Genomic DNA, 21248 nt, shown 5'->3' on the forward strand with positions numbered 1-21248 from the left:
CATCATAATGCCTCACTGTTTTTATTACGGACAAGAGAGTCTGACTGTAAAAAATTGATTAGCTGTTGTTGCATTTGACACCAGCATTAACAATCCATCTTACAGAATTGAATGATGTCCTGGAATTAACTGCACCAATTGCAGTTTTCTGGTTGATCACTGATCTTTAAAAACCGTGACCTGCTGATTGTGGATGAACTTTTTTTTATCTGAAAAGTCGCAAAATATAGCAACAAAGTTGCTAAGTTGACAACAGTGGGGTGACTATTATTAACCACGCTGTGACTGTAAATCCTACCTGCTCAGAGTTTCATAATAAATGGAGCACTGACCAACATATTTGCTGTGTGTTGATGATTTTGAGGAGGGCACTTGGCAAAATGTAATGTTTTACCAGCTTCTCTATAGGTGACTGGATGTTGTTTCTATGACTTTTTATTTTTGTGTTTTTATGATGTACAGCATTTTGAATTCCCTCGTTGCTGAAATGTGCCATACAAATAAACTTGATTAATTGATAAAATTGCGCAAATTGGAATTATGAAAGTTAGTTTCACAATTCCAATTTGAAATTTCAAATTCATGTGTTGCTTAATGGTAACAAACCAATTTTGAACAAAAAAAAAAACAAAAAACAAAAAAACATATGTTTTCCAATAAAAAGCTTTTGTTCTAGGATGAGGTGGTCTTTCAGCTGTATTGAAATTAGGGTATTTTGCAAAAAAATGCAATGGAAACAATATTTTCGGTGGAAAAGACAAAGAAGACGACAGGAAGCAGTAGGAAGATGGTGATGCAATATTTTTTTAACAAACGTATTTTGTGGGATTTTATGTTATTTAACGGAAACACTGCAATTGCAAAATTGTGTCTTTTCAACATTAGTGGAATATTGACAACGTTTTGTGCACATTTGCAATTGAAATGCAGTTACTGGCTGATTTTCAGACCTTTCTGGATTTAGGTAAGAACAGTGAATTGGTTTCACTTGTAAGTATCAGCTAATCTCCCAAAGTAAAAAGAATCTGGGCCGATTTGTCAGATGAACAATTTATCTGTTGACTCTTAGTTTATTCTAGTTTTGTTGGCGACCACAATGCTTAACAATTCCAAAATAAAGTGGCCACACACCACCAGAAAAAGAGGTGTGACGGCTCATTTTTATGTTCAAGAGCGTTCAGACCTCTACTTAATGCTGTTCAGTAGAGCTCATCTGACCCAAATATGAGGGTTACTACCAGGTCAGAATTGTAAAACAAAACCACTATTTCCCCCTTTAAACAGTTGCTTATGTTGGGTAAATCAGATGCCAGCTGTGTGCTACTGGGAGGTCTGAGCATCTGTCAGAACCTCTGACATGTAGATCTGTGCGGAGGAAAGGTCGCATCAAGCAGCTGATGTGAAGCTGTTTCACAGGACGGACGTCTGTGAGAAAACGGAGTGTTAAATTATGACTTACATGGCGTGTGCTAAAAAGCACACAACTGACAGAGGAGATCAGAGATGAAATGTCAGGTGAGAGGTGGTAAAACTCTGAATCGGCTGCGTATAAAACCTAACTAACCCACAGGAATGTGAGTTAGCGGTGCGATAATTTGTTTCAAACGACTAAAGCTTAAAGAAAAGCCATCTGGAGTCGACACTCACCCCTGTGCTGACTAGCGACAGCATGATTCTCTCGTTGAGCGCCAGAGTCTCGCCCTGCTTCATTTTGATCCTCTTCTTGTCCAAGCACTTCATGGCGTACCTGGAATCCAGAGAGCGTCAGAGGCGTTACAACAAAGCGGGGGACGCGGCCGGGTTTCTAACGGTTTCAGCTGTTTTGCTCACATCTTCCCCGTGTCGGCCTTTCTGCAGCCGTACACCTCCCCGAAGCCGCCCCGGCCGATGATCCGATGCACGCTGAAGTCGTTCATGGTCAGCTGAGAGAGAACAGAGAGAGAACAGCAACCTTTTATTATGATTTTTTTTTTATTCTAATGTTCTGTCAGAACATATAAAACTAAAACTAACAGACAGCAGTGTGTTATTGAAAACAAGCCATAATGACGATTTCTTTGCTGCTGTAGAGTAGAAACGATCAGATATTGATATCTGGACCGGTCCTGATATTGAAAAAATTCCAGATCAGATATTGGTGGTAATATACCCCATCTACCGTATAAGGACAGATCTATTCAGTCTAATTTCAAGTCTTGAGACTCATTTCTGAATAGTTTGCTCATTTCTGTTAAGATGAAGGAAAGTGAGGTATTCCAGCTTGGATGATTCAAAAATTAAGAATCAATTTTTACTATCAATCAATCAATCAATCAAATTTTATTTGTATAGCATATTTCAGCAGCAAGGCATTTCAAAGTGCTTTACATCATTACAAACACAGAAACACAAAGCAACATAGAATCAACAATCAAAACACGACATTAAGTCAAGTTCCATCAATAAATTTGTGATTTATTATGTTTCAAATACAAACCTAAACAGGTGGGTTTTTATTCGAGATTTAATAGAAGTCAGTGTTTCAGCTGTTTTACAGTTTTCTGGAAGTTTGTTCCAAATTTGTGGTGCATAGATGCTGAAAGCTGCTTCTCCTCGTTTGGTTCTGGTTCTGGGGATGCAGAGCAGAACCAGAACCAGAACCAGACGACCTGAGAGGTCTGGAAGGTTGATACAATAGCAGATCTTTAATGTATTGTGGTGCGAAGCCGTTCAGTGATTTGTAAACTAACAACAGTATTTTAAAGTCTATTCTTTGAGCTACAGGGAGCCAGTGGAGGGACTTTAAAACTGGTGTTATGTGCTCTATCTTCCTGGTTTTAGTGAGAACGCCAGCAGTCAAAAGGAAGTCAAAAAAGTGGATTGGCGAATCCCCAGCAGAAACAACCGGAAGAATTAAAACTGCATTAAATTCATAAATTATCTGATCATTTTCTACTCATAGTTGAAATGAGTTAATAGTTTTTGCTTTATACTTTTAGTTTCTGCTTAGGCTTGAGCTTCACACAACCACAAACGCTTTCTGGGAACTACACAGCTTAGACCAAAACCAATGTTTTCCATAAGTTTAGAAGTTCAGTTTAAGAGCTTTTTAACATACAATCACAAATATTGGAATTCCATGTCATTATGTAGCCAGCCATGCAGGTCTAAATACAACTTTATTTTGCTTTGCATTTGTATACTGCTTCCTTTACTTTATCCTGATTAAATTACTAAAATAAAGTGAAAAAGAATAGAGTAATAAAGTGGACATGGCGGTGGCAGCATCATGCAGTGGCTCCTTTTCTTCAGCTTAGTCAGGGAAGCTGCTCAGAAGTAATGAGTTAGTTTATGAAGAAGAATGAAAGCTTCAGTCTCTAGTTGAACCTGACACCTGCAGTAGCCGCAGCGTCTGCATGACAAAAAATGCACACCACACTTTTCAGATTTCTAGTTGCGAAAATGTTGAGAATGAATTTTTCCCTCCACTTTGTAATTATGCTTGACTTCGTGTTGACCCATAAGCTAAAATCTGAATGAAAGCCACTGCAATTTGTGGCTGTAACATAACCATACACTGCTTTCGTATAGCAATGTACCATGTCATAATTACCGATGTTCTACCTTCGATCAAACTTTGTGTGTGAAGCGGACGTCACAATCTCGTACTCACATGGATGTTGAGTTCCACGTTCTTCCACTGGCAAAACCGAGTGAACTTGTCACTGAGGTCAGAACAGAAACAGGGTAAAAATGGGACTGTGCCAGCAGTGAGAGCCATTGCTGCGTTTCCACACGTTCACCAGCTCACCTTTCAATGAACTTCTGGAAGATGTTCCCTCTCAAGCTGTCGCAGATCTCCACTATGTATGGCTGCAAGAGACACACAGAGGCTCAGCTCAGAAGCTTTATGAGAAACATTCACTTCTAACATGAACGCAGCTCTCGTTTTTGCTCATAAGACCAAAGAGAGAAACAGTAACATTTTTCAAGCATCTGTTTTAATAAACGGCCAACAGTTCCAGCTGAATGTACGATTTAAATATTGAGTAATAACACAGGAAATACTGGCATATGTATGGCGTATTTTGGAGTTGCAATGAGTCACAGGGGATAAGTGAGTAAACAGACTAATAGCCAGGCTGTGGGCTAAAAGAGGAAAAGAGTGATTTGATTTACCAAGATGCAGGCCAACTTTTGTCTGGCTTGTTCTGGACTTATTCTGCTGGGCCTTTCCTTCCAACAACTGATACTTAAGAGTAAGGCATGTGTACCAAAACTATAAAATATTAGACTTAACTTGGATGAATAGCATTAATTCAGGGAGGAGAGTATCAGAGGTTGGCAGATCTCTATCTGCCAAACACAATGAGGTGTGTACTGTCACAGCTTACAGTGAAGACAGTAACGAGACGGTTTCTAATATACACTAGGAACCAGAGGAAATGGAAAACTCTTCCGACTGAGAAAAGTTCAAGCAGCTGAAAGGAGTGTGCTTGTTTGTTGCTATGGTTTCTCACTTTTTTCCCTCGTTCTGCAGGTGTAGAAGCAAACTTCTAGGGTGTTTTTTCTTTAGCTTTATTTCTCTACTACTTTTATCTCCTTTCCAACTAAACCTTTTCCTTCCTCTCCCTTTATTTTCCGTCTTTGTGTCCATTACAATTTAAATAAACCCAAAGACACATTGTCAAACAGGACACGTTAAAGAAAGTAAAAGACAAGCAAAGTCTGTCGCACACCATGAGACATTGCTATATTATTTTATTGAGTCAAGGATTCCTCAAACATGCATGAAAGAATCAAGCCAACACTCCAGGTATGTTTTTGATGAAGGAATAACATTATAACATGATGTAAAGCTCAAAAAGTTGATTTACAGCATGATATAACTTCCACAGTGTCTAGAGACAGCAGTCTCTCTTTCCTGACCGGATTCATACTTTGCTAACTATCCGAGCAAAAATGTGAAAGCAAAAGTTTCACATCCATTTTGAAAAGCTGATTTTACACTCCATGAATCATAATCTGCTTCATGTTTTGTGTAAAAATGCAAACTCCTATGTGCTGGGAGGGTGTTTTACCTGGAAGAGAGTTGGTGGGACCAATTTCTTTGCCAGATGACTCTGCACATGGTCCACTGCCTTCTTGGAAAATGGCTGGAAAAAAAAAACATGGGGTGATTAAAGATGCAGCGTGAACAGTAGTTTCAGTTCTGCTTCCTCTGTGCGAGAAGGCTGTCCCCTGGGTCAACATGCTGCTGCTGCAGGGAGGCTCCAGAGGTAGCTGGGTGTGTGTGGGCCGTTTTTAAGTTTAAAGTTATCACATCAAAATAATTATGACTCAAAAAGGTCTTAACATTTTTCTTTTTTGCAAAAACGTATGGTTCACTGTCTTAGATACTTGGATTTCTTATCCATACTTAATGCTTGTTTCATTTTTAACGCTGAAATCTCACGATGAGAAAGGCCTTATAAATAAAATGTATTATTATTATTAATATTAGTTATCCACTTTAGTTATGTGCTAGTATGTTCTACGAAATAAACAGCCTGCTTAAATACGCATTGAAGTTTATGATTGCAGCATGTTGAGTTCTTAGGAGTTGGGGACTTTTTGCAAGACGTATATTTTATGTCTGCAAATTTGTGTTGACTAATCTAGAAACATTAAATTAAAAAAACTCTGAGCCGAGCTGCAAGCTGTGAACTGAACTGGGATCAGCAAAGCGAGAGAACGAAAGCGTCTGCAGCATCCATTCAGGTGAAGCTGCTATCTCAGACACACAGCCAGAGGGGAAAATGAAGCAGCAGCTGGATTTGGGTTTAAGGTTTTCTTTCCAACACTGCCGACATTTAAGATAATTCCAGATAAAATCTACAACCAATAAAAATGAGGCGAACTCGACGGATGCCAGCGTCCCGTTTAATCCAGTTTTAGTGCTTCGTGTAGCGACATCAGCGTTTCTTTTTTATTTTTATTGATTGGCCTAGCTGACACAAGATGAGTACGGAAGTATTTACACACCTGCATCCTGACAGGGACATTAGCAAAATCAACCAATTGCCCTTCATGCAGCTGGGCAAACAGACAAGACTTTTCTGCACAATGAAAAGTCACTATCTAACAAACAAAGGAAGTTTTTAAACGTAATGCATTAAAAATATATATATATATTTTTTACTTAATACATTAGGTTTTTTGGTGGTGTTTTAACTAGCAAGTTTTTTTGTTTAGCTGCTGGAAAAGTAAAAACACATGACTGATAGGTCGTTCATGTTAGAAACAACCAAGCATCTGGATGTGTAGCCAGAACTGAGAGAGGTGGAATTGTAATTTCTGTGACTTCTTTCACAATCTCATAATTATGACCTTCAGCCTTTGTTTATGTCCAGATTTACACAGTCCAACTTCTTCTGGTGCAGCTTTACGATGCATTTCTCATGTCAATGACCTAAAGGTCAGACAAAATGCAGCGTTCAGACTTTGGACGCATCTGATTAAGTTCCACATATGGAAGTGGCACAAATCACATATTTTGGGGGGAAAATGTCGGAACTCGGTTGTTCAGAGCGCTATGAAAAAGTCAGACACAGGCCACATTTTGGGGAAAAAAATAAAATAGTAATAAAAAATCAGATTTGAGTCGCATTCGCTTGCTGTGTGAACGTAATCTTTGGTGGCATGTGCTTCAAATTGGAGAATTTTAACCAGAAAGACTGACCTTGGCATGCTGCTTATAGAACGGTCTGGTTCAGAACTTTCACAGCAAGATATGCCATTTAAAAACACATATGGTGCAGCAACATGGAACCTAATCTGAGTTAATGAATCATTCCATCTTGACTTAAGGAGCTGAATGAATCCCCCGATAGAAATGATTCATTTTCTGCTTTAAGTTGAAGTCAGCAGCATGCTGGAGGCTGCCTGACCGACAACAGGTGTCTCTCTCTGTGCATCCTCACATGTGAACAGGACAGCAGCTCCTTCATGATGTAGACGTCATAAATCTGCCGGCTGCGGCTCAGACGCTCCTCCTCAGAGTCCAGCTTCTCGTACTCCTTGATCTGAAACAGAAACGGGACTCAGACTCACAGAGCTTCCTGGGGGGCTAAATGTGGCAGAGCTGGATTATAAGGGCCTAATGCCACCCACACACACACACACATACACACGTCCGACTTACTTCTTCGTAGAACTTGAGCTGAGGCACAGCCTCGTCGATCTCGTTCATACAGAAATCTTTAAACAGCAGGAATCCTGGGAAAAAAAACAAAAGACACAAAGTGGTGAGAAAAAAACCTACATGTTCACTGATGCAACTAATAAAATTGTTCATAGTGTTATAATCACTAAATAAAATGACAGCTTTCCGTATAACAGTGAAGTGATTCCTGAGTGACCGTAAAAAACAATTCGCACACATACACACATATATATATATATAAATATATATATACATAAACAGTATATACAGTACAGACCAAAAGTTTGGACACACCTTTTAATTCAATGAGTTTCCTTCATTTTCATGACTATTGACATTGTAGATTCACACTGAAGGCATCAAAACTATGAACAACACATGTGGAAATATGCACTAAACAAAAAAGTGTAAAACAACTGAAAATACCCTTTATATTCTAGTTTCTTCAAAGTAGCAACCTTTTGCTGTGATTACTGCTTTGCACACACTCTGCATTTTCTTGATGAGCTTCAAGAGGTAGTCACCTGAAATGGTTTTCACTTCATAGGTCAACGTGCCCTGTCAGGTTAATAAGTGGGATTTCTTGCCTTATAAATAGTCATAAAAATAAAGAAACCCCATTGAATTAGAAGGTGTGTCCAAACTTTTGGTCTGTACTGTATATATATAACTAATAAAATCATGATCCCTTCAACCGCCATCTTTTAATTTGGTGTTAAAACAGAGTTCCTTTTGTATCCCACAGTAATATGAAATATGCTCCTTTTTAAGAAATGTGTTTAATGTGGGGGAAAAAAAGACGTTAGAGAATCACTGCAAACGTCTATGTATGAAAGATCTAACAGATGTGACCGAGCTGTAATGTTTAGAAGCAAGTGTTTCTATGTTGCATTTGAGATCAGAGTCTACCATTGGCCGAAGCCTCACTACCTCTGAACCCACTTCACAAAAAAATGTAATAAAATAATTGAGAAAAAAAAAATAAATACTTCGATTGTTCTATTAAATAAGATGTCAGAAAGCAAAAAAGAAAACTAACTGACTGATTATGACAATGTTTACACTAAAGTCACAGACAGACGGACGACATACAGGTAAGATGGATGGATAGCTGACTGGCTAACGGATTGTTTCATGAAAACACTTGAATCAAGTTCTCCACTTCTCCAGACTGCACAGGAAGCATGTACTGGTAGAAATCCTTCTCCCAAACATACTAATATATATTAATACATACACAGGCAGGATGCATGATCCTCAGTGAGAACAAACAGCAGCGTTACAGAATCTGTGAACCAAGCTGCAGCCTAAGAAACACAAAGGAAGGAAGCAGCCTGTTTCTGCCTCTGGCCCCACTGGTATGCTTACCGTCAGTTCAAACAAATGCTGCTTTCACGGTCATTACGGAACAATTAGCACTCAGTGTTCTAGAATGAAATCGGTTGTATGTATTGTTTCCGTTTCATTTGCCCTCACCATGTCACACTCGATGTGCAGAATGCTCAGGCTTTTCTTTACAGTCATTTGTAAATAATAACTTTATAGTTATATTTCAGGAAATGAAAGAAAAAAAACTATGAAAGAGGGGAAAAAATAATTCTACTTCATGTGCAATATTGCAGAGCTGCAACTAAATTATTTTAGTTATTGATTATTCTGACGATCAATTGATAAAAAAAGCACTCTGAAACCACTGCAGCCTCTTTTTAACAATATTAGAAATACATTAAAAGACGTCAATAAACTATTCAATTCCCTTTTGAATAAACAATTCAACATTTAATTGTCTAAAATGCAACTAGAGTTCTTTAGTGAACTCTTGATTACTTGTAGTAAAGGATGAATCTGCAGTTTAAATATGTCAACATGTGAAAAGCTCAGGACTTACTGTATCAATACAATGTAAAGTTTTATACAGAATTTAAAACAGGTGAAGAAAAAAAACAGAGTCCTGGGTTGAACACAGATACATGTTTTTATATCTTAAATGGAAAATGTGTGTTTTGGCTCAATTAACTTTCTCTTCCAACAAAACGGCCTTTTTTTGAGTCTGTATAGTTTATTTAACGATTAATCCTTTACTAAATTGGTTGACAGTTACTTCAATAATTGATCCAGATCTACAATATTTGCACACTTATAACCTTAGTATTTGTACAAAGAACATTTCAATTTATTTTTATAATGAACCTGTTAGAAATCCTTCTTAAAAGCTAGATGTGTGTCTAAAACAATCTCCAACTATCAGAGCTGAAATAACTCCAAGACATTAACCATCTAGTCATTAAACATCCAGTGAAACAGAGGCGGCTCTCTTAATTAAAATCAGACAGATTGGCTAAAAACATGGCCGACTCCAATGTCCCGGCGAAGGACAATATGTCGCCGCGGGGCGTCCCTGAATCCTCACCGAAACGCCACGAGGAGCTGAAGAGGTGAAAGAAAAACTCTTCTATGTTGCTTCCAGAGATGAAACCCACTGTTTCCATGGTAATTGCGTGTGTGGGGGTGGGCGTGTGTGTGTGTGGGTGGGCGTGTGTGTGTGTCTATGTGCGAACAATGGTGTGAAGACACAGATTAGATGTCGAAATGATCACATCGCTCTCCAGGAGGCCCGCTCCCGTATTATGGCCGGCCGTCGAACTGCTTCCTAAAAGCTGCATGTGAGACGTTTCACAGCTCCCCCGGTGGTCGTAGTACAGATTCACATCAAAGGGGGGGAAAGGAGAGGGATAAAAACAGAGGTTTAATGAACTGAGAGGCACACTGCAACATGTTGCAGCTTTTATGTAACACGGAGCTCAGCAAACCACCTGATTCTCACTGCATCCCGAAGCCCGAGATGCAGCCACTTTCTAACCCAGGGCTTTGTGTTAACATGGGACAAAACGTCATCTCAAGAGTACTAGCAGGCCAAACTATAAAACACTATAATAAAACAACAATCCTCGAAGGCTTTATTGAGAATTTATTTCCTGTTCAGCAATGAATAAAGCATAAAATACTTCAATTAAACAAATAATTTTGTAGGGAAGCCATGCGTAAATCACTGTAGATCCAAAACTTCAGAAGGGTTTCGTATGATGGTGTATTAGGGACATTGTTGGTAGAAAGAAACAAAAAGAGAAGGCATACATCTCAACAGTAATTTATGAAGTGGAACATTTCAAAAAACACACCTGGAATATTTGGTAAACCAACACAACTTAGTGAATAAAATCAGGCCAAAGTTCATCGACCTTGTCAGATACTAAAAAGGTCGTACTTAAACTCTTTACCAGGCATTACTGCTGCCAGAGATTGCTCAACAGTCATGTGTTGGTCATATTTCCACATTTTGGCTGAGTGTTTCCTATTTATAGAAGATGGTTCAACATTCCCCGGCTGGTATATACCCAAGTTTACATTTTCTATCTATTCCAGAAAGCTCTGACATGAAAAAGCAGGAGATTCAAAGGTGAACCTTTAATCTTGGCTGTAGCTAAAGCAGATGCCCCCAGTGTTCCTGTACTCAGTCCCCCTGTGGTTTCATCCGATTAGAGCCAGGTATTAGCAAAATTAGACTGTTAATGGGATCCAATCGTTGACACCAATCCTGACCTGGATGGAGACTTAACCTTGCCCATAATTCCTGGGATTCCTTTCAGGAAATATATTATTTTCTTTTTAAGAAACAGTTTTGACTCTTCTGGGGAGCTTTGTTTTAAATCTGGTTCATAGAAATACATTTGTCAAAAAAAAAAAATTATCAAGTAGCAAATTCTTCCATACACTGGTGGCTCTGTTTCTTACAAAATGCATGAAACTCAAAGGAATTTCTAAGTCCAACTCTTCAGCTTAGAGGTGAGAATGTTCTCCAATTTGTGGTAAGTGTGGTCTGTGCTAGTTTGAAACTTCTGCCTCTCTTTAATACGTTAATACTTTAATTCAAGCTATGCGTAGCATCAATATCTGATGAAATTACGCTTTGAGTAGGATGGTTGATTCACACCAAGCCAGTAGAGAAGAACAATTCACTTTCTTTTCTTTTTTCTTATCTTTTCAAAAATTTGCTTAAATTTGCGTGCTCTGTGTTGGGGGCTGCTGAGGGGTCGGCAGTTCGGCGAAGGCGGTTTGCTGTCGCCCCCTGCTGGTCGGGTGGAGTGGGTGCTGTGGGTGGCGACTCCGTGCAGTTTGCTGGGTTTGGTTTGGTGCAAACTTTTTGGACTACTTTAATAATCAACTGAGCTTATAGCACTAGCAATATGAAAACATGTGATTGAACTAAAATTACTAAAATTGTCATTTACTTTTCATCCAAATGACAATTATATGGAAACAGCTTGTGAATTAAACAGAATTTAGGGCTGCTGTCCAGACAATAGCTGTGTTTCTACTGACCATGTAATTCCAAAATCTGACATTTTGAAAACAAATTTGCTTTATGGAAACACGCCAAAAACATGGCGTGGCAAGTTTTTTAATACTTTATCGCATCACCAGACCTATTCATCTCCGATTGTAATTATGTTTCTTATTTAATAAAAGCACCGCAGTGGCAAAATTGTATTTTGTTTGACAGTAACAAAATATTGTTAAAGTTGTGAGCACATTTGTAACGGAAACGCAGCTAATGACAAAATGCCAAATGAGCTTTTCAAAAAGACGACAGAAGTAGAAAAAGATGAGATGACTGCAGCTTTAAGACAAACACAGACACACACATCCTCACTAGCAGAACATTAAACAGGTTAATAAATGGCAATATAAAGTAATAATGTCATACATTATATGGTGACTTCACATATTCCAGATGTTATGAACTTCATTTATCCATGCTAATGTAATATTTAGTCAGTTGGACAGAGTCTTGCAGCAGCAGATTGTTCACACCGGACACTAATGACACTGGCCAAATGACTAAAGGTCACTCAGTGATGGAAGCACAGATGAGAGAGGAAAGAAGAAAACAGACATATTGTTACTGATATTACCGTCACAATAATTAGCAACATCATTGCGAGATTATCAAATATGATTATTGAGAATAAAGTAGCTCTATTTAAATAGAAGAGCTTTACTATGCAAGCTTAGGTTTGTTCCATGTATAGAGTGCTTTACAAAAGTATTCATACTCCCTCAGAGCTGTGAGGCCGTCACAGAAGAGACGAGCTGCATTTATAGCTAGAATAATTGGGGCGTCGTAGTAAAAGGGGGCTCAGTTCAAATCCACACCACACTTTTGAGAGCATTATTAAACAAAATTTAAACGGATCATGGATATGATGGGTAAGAGTTCCATTTGGGATCATTAAAGTATTTTTTAATTGAACAATTTTCTTTCAACTAGTTATGCACTTTCTGTTGGTTCATACATAAACTCCCAGTGAAATACAACTTTATACATTTATCCTTGAACTAGAAGTCTTGGTTGAAGATTATTTGAGCTTAATAATAGCAAGACAAAAAATCTTTGTGCATTTTCAAATTGCAAAACGTTCCTTAGATGAAGTACAGTAACAGTTTAGCAAGTAAAAGCAAATGACGTACCATACAGTATATATATTCCTCTAGGCAACAGGATATATATATATATCTATCTATATCTATATATATAGATAGATATAGATATACTGTATGTATGTATATATATATATATATATATATATATATATATATATATTCCTCCAGGCAACAGGAATATTTTTGTAGAGCAGATTACTGTGACTGGTGTGATCTGGTTGAATTTTAAACTAATTTTTTGTCATTCAATTTGCATCTGATCAAAAACATTCAGCGTTGTATGGCAAACAGAATCTTTGGCAAACTCTGAAGATTACTTTTTATTTTAAATGTTGTAAATTACACTAGTATGTTGATTAATGTGCATTATCCCTTTATGAAAACAATAAAATTTTAAATTCAAATTTTTAAATATCAGATTGAGGGTATGTGAAATGGACTGTTTTCATAACCTACTTTTTTAAACTTATTCTCACGCTAAAACAACAGCTGAACAGAAACTCGACAGCATGTAGAAAGCGGCCTCTGTCTCTGATTCGGTTCCAGACATGTTGAGACCAGCAGCCATTTGTTTTGGATTTCATGCCTACTATCGCCCATTCTCACGTCTTCCCTTCTTCCTTATCTCTTTTCCAGATGTGACGCATCATTTCCCCTGTGCTCCTCCAATGACAATTGGGCTCATCCAAACAAACGGCCTGGAGCGCAGCCGCACGTGGCATGCGTCCGCAGCAAAGAGCACCGGGGTGTCCGAAAGCTGTGCACCTCAGCAGGCCTTGTGGTGCACAACTCTTCGGCGGTGGGGACTGGACGTGTTCAAGAGGCATTAACGGAGGGGAAAAACAGCACTTCTTACATCACCGAGACGGGAGGATTAACCCTAATCTGTGAACACTTCAACACTACCTGGCTAATTCGACAAATAGCCTCTTCCAGAGAAGTCCCTGGCACACACTCGCTCACCTCTGGTTGAAGTCAGACGTGGCTTTCCTGTGAGCTTCGTTTCATTAGTGGGATCAACCTGAGCAGTCTAAAAATACCAGGCTAGCTAGCGGAGGCAGCCTCTGTGTTCTGTCACCTGCACAGAGGCTGCTGGGTTCCAAATACACTGCAGAACATGTCCTGGCCGTTTCTGACGGCTGAAAACTGGCAGAGAACCTGCAGACATTTAAGAACCTTTTTTTCTAGATTGAAATCATTTCTTGTCATCTTAGAGGAATCACTTTACCATATCTGTGTCCCAATGGGACATGATCGCCGTGACAAAAGCTTTCATACAGCCTGACTGCTGAGTCATTTTCTCTGAAGCGAGACTCATTTTTGACTCAGTTCCCCATTGTTCCAACTATTCTTATTCTCCCCAAAGAAGATGATTCTCTCAAAGAAGCAGAATTGTGTGTCTTCTAGGCACTCTGCCATTTTATGGCACAATCTAGTAATTATGTTAACTTTAGTTGTTATGAATATGCTATATATTAAATATGATGTTGAAATTGGGCCTCTGTCTCTTTAAAAAGTCCTGCTCTTTCTTAAACGTTGCCTCCAGAAAGTCATCACGACATGGCTCTTCTATTAACCCTTAAACAATGTTTTTACCAGTGTTGCTGTGAGACGTAACTACAATAACGAGCTCAGCAGATCTCCAGTTCCACCAGATGTTCGCCAATTACTTCTGGGTAGTCTGAAGGAGCTGAGTGGGAGAGGCCTGCTCTGACAGGTGGTTGTTTGGTAGCTTGGAAACTGGAGCTCTGAGGAGGAGCTGCATCTCGAAGGCGGGCCTAGGTCCACCCAGGTAGTTTTCACAGCTGAATGGTTGCTATGGAGATTAAAGGATTGAGGTGAAGCTGAAAAACAGCTGATTTTTTGTAACACTGCCCCTTTAATACAACAAAATCTAAATGCTCGTCCTCTTGGAAAGAAGAAAAATAAAAAATGAAGCTGAAATATAAAAACAGGACAAAGAAAACATGGAACTGATTACCTCAGTGATTTCTCAAGTTAAATATTTAAGTATAATTAAGGGAAGGAGTTTAAGGTGTTCATTTTGATTAATTACATAGATTTTTATTGGTTCAAAATGCCAACACAATTATTTGCATTCATTTTAAATATAAAAAAGTCCCTAACAGGAACCTTTGCATTGTGTTTCTAGTACAATTGTAAATCCGACACACAAGAAACGACACTTGCCAACAACAGCGATGGACGACAAAGCCTCTTCTCTTGGGCCACTCAGTTAATTTTTGCTTCAAAAGTGACCTGACTGAACAATGGAAAAGACTGTTATTGTGTTCAAATTGTGCTAAAAGGAGTTATCCCATTAGTAAAGCTATTCAAACCCAAAATAGCATCTCAATGCTAAACATGTAGCAGCAACACAAACAACCAAAACGCTAATATCAGCGTAAGCAGCACTTTGCACCAATCTGGTGGTTAACAAATTAAAAACAATGTTTTTGTTATTGAGCTCATATGTGTATTCAACAGTTTAGCATCTAAAAGGGTTTTTTGCATTGAAGATGTTTATTTTGCAATTAACGCTGAAATATTTTCATGCAGTCCCACCACTACTATTGGTGGTGGTGGGAGATTTTGTATCTTTTCTATTACAAAATAGAAAAGATGAACTTTCTACAGATAATTAGTTTTTCACAGGAACAATTGTTCACAACTCCTGCAGTAAAAGTCAACAATACACTGCTGCTAACCGCCCTGCTACAATAGCAGAATGCATGCGCTGCACCTGTCTAACTACAAAGGTACTGACCATCATCTGGTCATAGACCCACCCATTTTACAAACATGTGGCTCTCTGCTGGATCAACTTTTGTCACAGGAGGCATTTTTTATCTTTATTCATCTTTATTCACACACTACACAGCAGTTTTCTGCCTAAATGGTTGTTATACATGAAATACATTAAATATCTGTAACAGTGGAATCATTTTACGCAGTGCCCAGAAAGGTTCAAACAGCCAATGTTCTAACTTCCTGCTATAGTGGACTGTACTACTGCTTTTTTTTATTATCATTACTGGCTTTGAAGTCAAACACACCATCACCTTATTTGAAATCTGTTTATCTTGAGCTGATAATATGATATACTTGTCATAACACCATATGTCCTAAATACTAGAGATTGGAAATATCAAATCGTTTATCATGTACCTGGGAAAATTAATCAGGATGTTTAGTCAACCTCTCATAATAAAGATAAACTCTGATTGATGTTTGCCAACCTCAAAAACAGATATGTGGGGATAATTATTTTGAAATAGTTTTTTCCCCCCCTCTGTTGTTTCCATAGGAACATCGATAATTGCTTTGTTTCAAGCTATGATTTATTGGTGTGATTATTGTGTAGTGTTCAGCAACATAAGAAAACTACTTAACATAAGTAGAAGAGTGAAGTGGTCCATTTCATACTGGACAGTGTTATTAGACCCATATAATGTGACGTAATATATAATGAGTTTGTAAGACTCGACTCTTCAGTGACAGATTTACAGTTAAAAAATTTTTAAATAATATGTATAACCACTTATACTCTTACATTAATACAGCCCAGAAGAAGATGTGGTGATGTCATGCTGCCTCAGTGATTTTCATACATCAGAATCAGGAGTAGAATTGAGTTGGAAGAGATGTTTTGTGGTACTACCGTGACAACAATAGTGAACTGAACAGCAGTCACAGAAAAACACAAGAGAAATGCTGTTCTTAGAAACATGATAGCAATTAGTTTCTTTCAGACATCAGTCACACAAAGAAATGTTATTTGTACCACTTAACTGCTCAATGGGATGAAACTAGATTTCATCCCATTTTCAAATGTATTGGTATCTATTGATGCTCGCATTAAACAAAGATTTTAGAAAAACAGTAAAAGACTCCTGACAGTTTTGAGGGGTTTTAAACATAATTAATTAGAATTTATTTTGACGATAAATCAAAATTCTTATTGTGATAAGAAATTTATCACAATAAACGATACGATAAATGTATCTCATCTCTATGTAACTGTTTTTGCAGAGGAGAAGCGATATTTGTTCATAGGTGTTCATAGGTATCTCATAGGTGCACCATCCATGGTGCACCTATGAGATCCATGACCGAGACTGCATTTCTATGACAATAACCAAATGTGACGGACCATCTTTCTGCTTACACACAGGTTAGAGGACAGGTAAAGGACGTGAAGCAGATGAGGGGATGAAGGGCGGTGGTTTGAGCCGGAGAGGCTTGGAGCTTGGATAAGTTTTCCCTCATCTATTAGGACAATGTTTGGTTGGAGTAAACGAGGATCAGCTCTTTGCTTAAAAGTGGTGGGGCAAAACGAACACACTGAGCAAGTGCTATTTGTGTCCTGGTTGGTCTCTGGTGGAAACCATGTGACAGGAAATGACTCCAGTTGAGCAACAGCCAGGGTAAAAAAACGAATATAAAAAGCTCATTTCTTTCTGCTCGACTCATCAATAGATTGAAGATAACTGATTAATAATTGGACAGCAAACAGATAGCAAATGAAAAAAATGTTAACAGAATTTGAACCAGTTGAATCTAAAGCTATGCTACTAAGACATGTTTATATGCGAAGGAGATGTTTTATCAAAAATGCAAAATACATATATTTTTGTACAGTTTATGACTTAGATTGTGACAGTGCTATTTCAGCAAATGGCGTTTTTAGAGTGTATACTTTAAATTAATGGTTACTGGTTTACCAAATTGTTTGATTATTTCAGTAACTGATTTATTATGATTAACCTGATAATTTCAGCTCTTATCTAAAGTAAAAGACCAAATTAAAAAGCTGCTAACTGATAGAGGTTTATTTTCAAAAACAAATAATTCCCTTCAGAGTTGCCGGACATTATAAATGACAAATGGCTAAATAAAACCCCAACTTCCAGCACTTCAGTTACAGTACAAGCATAAACAAATTTTACTGTATTGTTTATCATAGTGACCTTTAAAGAAGCCTACCTTATGGATTTTTATTGTCATTTTATGTTCCTTGACAAAATGTGGTATTGTTTTACTACCTAGAACTGACTAACCTGCTGCTAAAAAAATGTGTGAATTTTCAGAAATTCACTAATTTAATGTGTAAACAGGAGAGGAAAAACTAAAGTCTGGAAAAAAAATCTCTTCCTTGTGCCTTGTTTTCATTCCAAGGTGACAAAACAGCTTTGTTTCGTTTTGAGGCAAAATGGGAAAAGACAAAAAATAAAATAAAATAAATAAATAAATCACGTGAGTCAGGGGACGACTTGACTGTGCTACATTATACATACACTGACCTTTATAGGGTCGCACAGAGCCACCATTTCTCTGTCTGGGGTGTGTGTGTGTGTGTGTGTGTGTGTGTGTGTGTGTGTGTGTGTGTGTGTGTGTGTGCGCGTGCGTGCGTGCGACAGACACTCACCCTGCTTCAGGATTCAGCAAACAATGTTATGTATTCTACTGACTGCTGTACACTGATGGTCACTAAATAGCGTTAGCAGAGATCATGCTAGCTGCTAGCATGTACATCAGGTATCTTGCACTGTGCGTTATGATTTTATGAAGAGACGTTTCAAACATAATATGCCAACTGTTTGACAGCTGCAGCAGTTCTTTGATGATGTTTAATTCCTTTTCATGTTCCACCAACAACCTGAGCTCCAGAGCACAGGGTAGAGTTCTCTCACATGCAGCTGGAATTTAAAAGCAATCCTGAAGACTATATGGAAGATTATAGAAATTCCTAAATGCACAGGGTGATCTACACCAACTGCTGAGGCTGCACAGAAAGTGATGTGCAACGAGGAAAATAATTTCCATCCTTTCTTTTAGGATTTTTTTTTCATCTTTAAGACTTTTTAAGGATGCAGACACTCCTGCCATGTCTAAACTAGTGATGCACCGATCCACTTTTTTCACTCCTGACACCAATGCAGATATCTGATGTTCAGCATAGGCCGATATCGATTCGTTTCAGAAAAACAGAGCTGAACTGACTTAGAATTTACTGATTTACACATTTATTTGTTAATGCTACATCAGTACAACACTTAAATACACCAATAGCGTCACAAACTTGGGCAAACATGTAAACACACAACTTGTTGAGCCAGTGCAGTCAGGAGTAGAACAGGCAATGTAAAATAAATAACTGACAAAAACAATAGGTTGAATATGTTGGTCAAACATAAAAATAAACTGCAACTAACCTTCCATCAGGCTTTACTTGTGCTAAGTATTTATTTGTTTAAGTTAGTTTTTTTTAAGTTTGCCTTTTGTAAGGCTTCATAATTGACATTTAGGTAATGTCTCCAATAACACATAATTTTCCTAGTGATATTTTCAAACTTCCTGCCAATTTTAAACATTTTTTAACTCACAAACACAGCGGGCAGCTGGACGACCGACTGCCCCAGCAGCCTACCACAGGCCTTAACAGGTTTTCTGGATGAAATAAAAATATTAGAAATAGAATGCTAATGAATGATTGTGTGGTGGGTTTCCCCTGCAGTCAACCATGATGAGCTGACTAACTTTAGGAAGGAATCAACTGTCTAAAAGGTTCCTAACTGTATCACCACAGCACTGTTTGACTACATGTCTTGAACAAATTGACACGCAGATGTTTAACCTTGAAACAACTAGGACTGTTTGTAAAAGTTGCAGAAATATTAACAAATAGCATGATTCATACATGTGTTTAAAGACGTGATTAGCCAACTGGACTGGATGCAGATCAGCAGCATACGCAGAGTATCTATCTCAGCACGGCGCACGTCCCTCAGTACAAGACGTCAACACTAGCCTCAGACATCTGAGCGGAACTGAGGCGTCTGCTAACATGTGATGTGACCTTTATCGTGTCGCTGGGTTTCAGGTTGTGAACAATAAAGGCTGAAAGCACAGCGGCATGCTTCAAAAACGTGTTCAACCTGAAAGCACAATGAGGTCGCCAGTAGGAAACCGGTTGCATCAACCCAAGCTGCCAGGTCTCCTCTAACACACACTACGTTTCACACTACTAGTTACATGCACCAGTGTTACCACTGGTCTGCAGAAGAGTCACACTGACACATAAAAGGTGATGTTTGTGAGCGTGGAAAAGATCGGAAACTTTGAATGTAAGGTGAAAAAATATACATATGCAAGTTTATGCCACCACATTTAGAAAATTCTAAATGTGGTGGCCTTCAAGGGATCAGAAAAAAAGGATATCTGTAGGGTTGAAACCATTAATCATGATGAATCAATTATAGAAATAATTGTTAACAGACTCAAAAAAAGGCCATTTGCTGAAGTGAAAACAGTCACAGCAGTAATTAAGCCCAAACTGTACAAAAAACATCTATGCTTTGCATACAGATTAACAAAAATCTTCAAATTCTGTAACCCTTCAAATTCCCTTTGCTGTCCAATTATTAATTAGTTAATCCAAAAAAAATTGTTCAAACATTAGCTCTATACTTCATTGATGATACATAAAGCAGAAAGAACTGAGCCTTTCACATGTTGATTTTAGAAGCATGTTTTAGCTGCTACAAATGATGTCTGTTCACTAAAGGAATCCAGTTAATGCATTTTAGGCATTTTTTTCACATTTGAAAAGCCATTATTGTTTTACTTCTATATTATGCATTTTAAATATTGTATAAATCATTAAGCATATGATTAAGTGAAAGTTGCAGAATGCGCAATGAATACTTGAGTGAATAATCGATTACTAAAATGATTGTTAGATGCAGCCCTAGATACATCACACAATACAGAATTCTTCAAATTCTCCATTTCAAAATTCCATCATTTTCTAGATTCTCAACTAGTTTTCCAACAGATGTTATTATTCTGTGAACCTCTGAGAAAGTCAGCGTTTATATTTACGTTCTGATAATGTCAGCATCAAATTCTGAACCGTGTTCCTGTTTTGTTTTGTTGTTTTTAGTTTCCATATCAGAGATGCACCAATCTGTGGCTCCAAATCAGACGGTTTTCCCTTGATCGGTTCTGATCAAAGCCAAGAATTCCATTCATTTTTCTTCTGCAACCAGATCAACCAGAAGTAAATGCTTTGATGTTACTTTAATAAAAATCAGATAAATTGGATTAAATGCTCCAATTTAATTAAAGATGAGTGCTTTGAAGCACAAATGGGAATAATCTTCTACAGTAACAATTTCATTTCTGTCGTATTTAACCCGAATACTTCCAAACAAAGAGCAGCACAATTTATCTCTTTTGGCGTGTTAGAAAATTGGAACATGATGACACTTAAACCAGCAACTCAGACAGCAACCAGCATCAGCCCAGTGCAACTCTACTCTCGTTTAAATTCTAGAAAACAGACCTTCAGAATCTGGATGAAATGGTCCAACATTAAATAAGAGTTCTCTTTAATATTGTGATTGCTTTTATATTGTGATGTAAAGCACTTTGAACTGCCTCGTTGCCGTTGACCTGGGACGAAGTGTTGAACAGAACTGAATTAAGATGCGCGTCTCTCCGTCATGAAACGCTTTGCAGGTCTTCAGCGATGTGGTTTAGTTGTCCAGCAATGCCGAGT

The 21248-nt window shown here is 38.0% G+C and overlaps 1 protein-coding gene across 2 annotated transcripts in view; it reads right to left on the reverse strand.

Annotated features, from left to right (window-relative positions):
* grk3 (G protein-coupled receptor kinase 3) overlaps positions 1 to 21248 on the reverse strand; it is a 73733-nt gene that overhangs the window by 23399 nt on the left and 29086 nt on the right. For both annotated transcript variants that reach the window (XM_028026597.1, XM_028026598.1), the window contains 7 exons: positions 7163 to 7236; positions 6942 to 7043; positions 5061 to 5135; positions 3791 to 3852; positions 3653 to 3704; positions 1831 to 1922; positions 1648 to 1747 (listed from right to left, as the gene is read on the reverse strand). In XM_028026597.1, the coding sequence (XP_027882398.1) occupies positions 1648 to 1747; positions 1831 to 1922; positions 3653 to 3704; positions 3791 to 3852; positions 5061 to 5135; positions 6942 to 7043; positions 7163 to 7236 (557 nt within the window). The remainder of the gene's footprint in view (positions 1 to 1647; positions 1748 to 1830; positions 1923 to 3652; positions 3705 to 3790; positions 3853 to 5060; positions 5136 to 6941; positions 7044 to 7162; positions 7237 to 21248) is intronic.

Source organism: Xiphophorus couchianus, chromosome 8, assembly GCF_001444195.1.
Source record: "Xiphophorus couchianus chromosome 8, X_couchianus-1.0, whole genome shotgun sequence".
NCBI lineage: Eukaryota > Metazoa > Chordata > Actinopteri > Cyprinodontiformes > Poeciliidae > Xiphophorus > Xiphophorus couchianus.